Source organism: Aethalodelphis obliquidens, unplaced genomic scaffold (genome assembly GCF_003676395.1).
Source record: "Aethalodelphis obliquidens isolate GAN/ISIS:26980383/991018 unplaced genomic scaffold, ASM367639v1 scaffold7, whole genome shotgun sequence".
NCBI lineage: Eukaryota > Metazoa > Chordata > Mammalia > Artiodactyla > Delphinidae > Aethalodelphis > Aethalodelphis obliquidens.
The window spans coordinates 7,564,945-7,570,944 of NW_020837951.1; the positions used below are offsets into that span (position 1 = coordinate 7,564,945).

The 6,000-nt window shown below is 58.6% G+C and overlaps 1 protein-coding gene across 15 annotated transcripts in view; it reads right to left on the minus strand.

Moving 5' to 3' along the window:
* Nucleotides 1–5,136, minus strand: part of DNM1 (dynamin 1) — a 44,452-nt gene extending 39,316 nt beyond the window's left edge. For all 15 annotated transcript variants that reach the window (XR_003432483.1, XR_003432481.1, XR_003432479.1 and 12 more), the window contains exon 1: nt 4,913–5,136. Coding sequence is in view for 10 of the 15 variants with exons in the window: in XM_027104708.1 (XP_026960509.1) it covers nt 4,913–5,073 (161 nt within the window). In the remaining 5 variants the exon portion in view is untranslated. The remainder of the gene's footprint in view (nt 1–4,912) is intronic.
* Nucleotides 5,137–6,000: the final 864 nt, after the last annotated feature.

The following is a 6,000-nucleotide window of genomic DNA, read 5'->3' on the forward strand; positions in this document are numbered from 1 at the left end:
AATGCCTTCCCGGGCCCCCTGACGACTCCCCTCCCTTCAAAATCGAGGCTCCTGGTACCCTTTTTCCAACACACAACAAAAGAGCTCTTTGTGTGATGTAGCGTCTGTCTGTCCTGCTCAGCTGTGAGCCCCCTCCCCCGCAGCCCCCCCTCCCCCAGAATAGGGGTGGGTCTGGCTTCTTCAGAGCTGTATCCTTAGGGCCTGGCACGCTGCAAGTGCCAAGGAGATGTCAGTTCTCTCTGCCCCCTCCAGTCAGTGACTTTCTACTTTTGATGTCTCAATTATCCCCTAATCATCTTTGGCCTCAGTCTCCAAACCTGGGAAATGGGACCACTAAGATGTAGCCCGAAGTGTTCAGAGGAAGCGACAGACCTTAGTAGTGGGGAGTGGGCTGTCCCCCATGGCAGGAGCTGGGGCTGACCAAGAGAGGGGCTCTCTGAGGCCAGAGACCAGCACAAGTCTGTGCTGGGACGCGAATGCAGAGAAAGGGGCAAGGGGATTGGTAGGAGGCAGGGAGCCTGAGCAGGGGTAGGCAGAGTCACCAGGGAAACCCAAAACACTACCCCCAGGCTGCCCCGTGGGCTCTGGGCAGAGGCTCACTCCCCAGGCTCCCTTTGCTATCCTGGCTAGAGGAGATTCTCCCACCTCCACCCTCACCCTGGCCCTCCTCCCAGCTGGTACCTATGCCCAGGCAGGAACAGAATGGGTGCATCCTCTGTGCCAGACCTTACCCCGAGTGCTTCACGGGTATGACGTCAACACTCGCCACAATCCCATGAGGGAGGTGCTATTATTATCCCCATTTTACAGATGAGGAAATAGAAGCTGAGCAGGGTTTAAGAAACATGCCCAGTGTTGCCCAGCTTGTAAGTGGCAGAGGTAAGCTACAAACCCGGGTCTGATTCCAGAGCCTGAGCGCTCAGCCCCTCTACCACACTCCCACTGGCCTTGGCCTCCCCAGGGGCCAAACGGGAGGGAAGGTGGGCACTGCCCAAATGTCAGCATGCCTGGGCACCAAAGTGAGTAAGGCCAGGGGCGTCGGAGGCTGGAAGCCTATCCCAGGACACCAGACTTGACGTAGGATGGGTATTGCGGGGAGGGGGCACACAGCTGGGGGCAGACAAAGGGAAAACTAGGGCACCAGACATCTGCTCACAAAATGCTGGGGTGTCCTGGGGCCCACACACCCTCCTCTGTCTGCACTCACCCCCAAGATGATCTCATCTATGCTCACGGGTTTACATTCCATCTCTTCCAAATTTATATTTCCAGCCAGCCTTCCCCCTGAGCTTCCGACTTGCATCACCACACTGCCTACCTGACATGTCAGACTCAAAGAATTCAAAACCAAACTCCTGGTCTTACCCCCAGCCCCCCGCTGGCTCCTCCCGTACTCTGTTAATGGCGCCAACGCCCACCTGCGGTCAAAGGTGCGGAAGTCATCTTGCATTTTTCTTTCCTCACCTTCCACATCCCATCCACCAGCAGGTTTTGTGGGACTTTCCTCCAAAATACATCCGGAACCCCACAGGTCTCCTCCTCTCTCTGCTAAAGCCCTGGTCCAGGCCCTGTCACCTTTGCCCACCGCAGCAGCCTCCTCATGTGTCTCCTGCCCCCCTTCCCAAGTCACATACTTGCTGGAATCAGCTCAAGTCACTCCATTACTTAAAAGCTTCTGATAATAATGAAAACAAACCCAGCTCCTCAGCATAATCTGAGGGCCTTGTAGATCTAGCCCCAGCCTACTCCCCAATGCTGTGTTCGCCTTGCTCACAAAACACCAGCCCCAGTGCTTCCTTTCTGTTCTTCAAACACACCAAATTCATTACTGCCCCAGGGCCTTTGCATTTGCTGTTCCCTCCACCTAGAATGCTCTCCCCAGATAGTCACGTGGCTTCTCATCCCTCAGTTCTCCTCTCAGATGCCACCACCTCCTAGAGACCTTCTCTGACCTCCCTGTGGAAAGTGGCCCTTTTCCCTCCCAGCATTGACCCCATTCCCCAGTTTTCTTCTTCATATATCTGCTGAATGACTCAATGAATTAGCCTCAGTTTTCCCTTCTGTAAAAGGGGGACAAAGAAATAGCATAGACCCAGACCAGTCCTAGCGGGGTCCTGGGCAGCTGGTTGGGTCACCTCCATTGCAGAGCTGACAACAGGGTCCTCCTTGTTGCCCGGGAGCCCGGGCTGGCCTGGAGCAATCTTTGCTTCCTCTGTTGTATTTTCCACTTCCTCTCCATGGGGAGTTGACTGCCGGGAAGCCCCAGGAGGCAGAGCCACTGTTACCATGCTTATGCGTCTGGGGACCTAGTCCTAGGTAGAGAGGCTGGGACCCATGACAGACCAGGCAGGGCTGGCTGGGGGCCCCGGTGAACTTCAGTTTCCCGAAAGCACTCCAACACTGGCCTCCTCACTGGCTTTCATAAGGATCAAGTAATGCTTCCCTGCTCACTCCTCCGCCTCAGGCCCAGTGACCCCTGCTCTGCCCCTGGCCTGTGTCTGTACACCCCGTGCATCCTCCTGCAGGGCCACAGTCAAACGGTATTGGGTTGTGAGAGGGCCCAGGCCTCCTGGGGCAGAATCCACATCTCACTCCACCACTCAACAAGCAAACAGTTGCCCAAGTCAGCTGTGACCAGGCTGGCCTGCTGTGCTGTCTACTTACTGGGACCTCTCTCTGCTGGACAGTGAACTCCAGAAGGGCAGGGGCCTGGTCTGTACTGGCACATGAAGGCCCCAAACCTAACTGACAATCAACACCTCCCTCCCACGTGTTTACAAAAGGGGGCCTTTACACCCATGAACTCACTGGAGCCCCACGGCCACTGTCTCAGGAAGGCAAGGCAGCAGCTGTCAGTCTGCCCATCACTCAGATGGGGAAAATGGGGACCCACACCCCTGCACGTCCCTTTGCTCAGTGCAGAGCTGGGCTCTTAGAGGCCGTGCAGGCTCCAGACTGGAGTCTAATAGATGCTGTCCTTCCTGGCCCTGTGACCTTGGACATGGCGTCTAACTTCAGTGTCTCAGTTTCCTCACCTGCAGGATGGGCATCATGGTACCTGCCTCATGGGGCTGTTGCGACCCATCCCATATTGCATGGCATGGGGCACATGGGAAGGGCCCAGCAGGTGGGAGCTGAGGTCACCTTCCCCTCTGTGCCCCCTGCCCAGAGCACGCAGCAGGCACAGAGCAGGCGTTCAGCAGATGTCCAGTGGATGAAAGGCAGGCCTGTGGCTTGTACACTGGAAAGTTCTGGATGTCCACGAGTGCTATATAAAGCACGAAGACCCCGGGGCTTTATTGTCTCCAGGGTCCTCCCACCCCCTCACTCTGACAGCCAGGCGTAGGGACGGGGACCATCTGTGTGTCTCTTGCCTGTGCCTCTGCTGCTCTGGGGGGTCACGTGACTAGGAGGGAGGTTCTTTGGGAGCCCGTCCCTGGGAGACAGACGGCGTCCCCCTCTGCTGACCAGATGGGTCTGGCTGCTCCCCCAGATTCATAGCTCCAGGCAGGATCCTTCCCTCTCATCCCTGGGGTTGACACTGGGCTTCCCAGGTCATTTGTGGGGCAGGAACAACCACCTGGTCCAACTGTCCATATTAGAGATGGGGAAACTGAGGCTCTGAGAGGGCAGTGACTCGCCTGAGGTTTCACAGCAGAAGCTGGCTTGGACCCAGGATGTCTGGCCTGGAACTGCTGTCCCTCTGAGGGCGAAAGCCTCTACCTGCCTCCCTCTCTCACATGTCGTTCGCTTCTTTAGCCATGAAGGTCATTGGCACAAAGCTAGGGTTTCTGAAGAAGGCGAGTTCCGAGGGAGATGACACAGTGGGCCGGTCAGTGTCAATTCTCCCGCACCCCCCTCAGTCTGCCCAGCCCCCACTCGGTCTCCAGCACCGGGCCGAGAGCGTCATCCTCTCTCTCTCCTTCTCAGCACCCGAAAAAGCCATCTCCGCCTCCCCTTTCTTGGGGGACCCTGGGGTGGGGGTCACGACCCTGCCTGCCTCCCTAAACCCAGGACACCCTTTGTCTTTGTGGTTGCCCCCGACTCCTTGCCACCCGGCCCTCCCAGCGCCTTGTGGGATCAGAGACAGGAGGGGGATTAGGTTGTGCAAATGGCTCCCCCCTCCCCGCCATCCTGCCTCCCTGTCTTAGTCATCTCTGCCCTCCGCCGCCTTCTCCCTCCATTACAATCCCTCTGCCAGGCCAAGGGGAGAACGACATTGACAGGTGCCCCCACCCAGGGGCGGCGGCGAGGCAAGGGGCCGGCTGCTCAGTAAAGGATCAGAAGCGGTTTCTCCCCCACCCCGTCCTCTTCCTCATCCTGCAACCCGCGCCGCCCCCCTCTTCCGCGCTGCGCACGGATGGCGGCTGGAGCCGCAGAGGTGTGTGTGTGACGGAGTGGGGGGGGGGAAGCTGCGTCTGCTCCCCGATGCCCACGGGGCTATCTCCTCTCCCAGGGGCTATGGGGGGGGGTCCCCTGCCACGGGCCGGGAATTCCCATGAGAGGAGGGAGCTGTCCCCCGTAGGGCCTGGGGTTGGGGGGACTGCCCCAGGGATGCTGCCCGCCTCAAGAGACCCCCAGAGCCGAAGGGAGGAGCTGAGTAATGCAGGCCCCTCAGTACCCAAGGGGGGTTGGGGGGACAGCCCTTTGCCAGGGTCTCGCTGTCTTCCCCAAAGGATGGGGCGGAGGAGGGGGGCGTGATCCCGCGGCCGCTGGCTTGACGTTTGCGGACAAGCCGGGGGCGCTGCGCCCCTGAGGGGCTCTCGTGGCGGGGGTGGGCCGCCTCCTTCTGGCTGGAGGCGGGGGGCGCGCCTTCCACGGTGCAGCGCCAGGGGCTGCCGTCGGGGCCGGGTAGCGAGGCCCGGAGGACCCGGGCGGGGGGAGTCCGAGTTCAGGGGCGCGCCGCTCCTACCTGCCTACGAAATTCTCGAGCACCGAGCTCTTGCCGGCGCTCTGGCCGCCCACCACAGCGATCTGCGGCAGGTCGAGGTCCGCGTTCTGGCCGATGGCGGAGAAGGCATCCTGCAGCCGGTTGACCAGCGGGATTAGATCCTCCATGCCACGGTTGCCCATGGTTGCGGCTGGCCCCACGGGCTGCGATCCGGCGGCCGCTTGGGCTCCCGGCTTTGGCTCTGCCGCTGCAGCGCGCGCTCTGACTGCCTGCGCCGCGGGCCCCCGCCCCTCGGGGATCGGAGCGGAGCGCTGTGCCAGAGTGCCGCTAGAGGGCGTCCGCAGCCCTCCGGGCCGGCAGTCATGCGCAGGCGCCGCCCGTGGCACTATGGGGACTGTAGTTTTCTCCTTCTGCGGCTTTTGGGGCGCTCGAGCCATGTCTGGGGGAAGCGCGGATGCTGCACCGCAGATATCATTCCTGGAAATGGTCAAGGTCTCCTAGGTACTAGGTACCGTTAGTACCAGGCCCCTCGGATAGTGGTCATGACTGCCTGACTCCATCGTACAGGTGTGGAAACTGAGGCTTGGAGACATGGGCCTCCTCCAAGGTCATAGTCTCCTGACCTTCAGTTCCACTTGCCCTCACTGCCTTCTACTCTAGGTTGTGACTAATTTATCTCTGGCATTTCCCTCCCCGACTTTGGGCCTCAGTTTCCCCGTTTCTAGAAGGAGAAGATATAGAACATTAATTCAACAAATATTTACTGAGCACCTACTATAAGTCAGACCCTGTTCTAGGCGCTGGAGATACAACAATAAACAAGACAGACAGTTAGAGATACAACAGTAAACAAGAACAAGAACAAGATCTTCCCTCATAGATCTTACAGTGGAGACAGACAGTAAATGAATAAACAGATAAATGAAACAGTAAAAGTGAAAATATACTAATAGTGATGGGAGAAATAAACATGGGGTGTGAAGAGAAGTACCTGTGTGGGTGCAGAGTCCTCTTTAGCCTGGGAGGTTAGGGGGGTTCTCTGAGGAGGTGACATTTGAGAAGAGACCTAAATGTTGAGAAGGAGCCAGCCAGGCCAAATGAATGGCAAG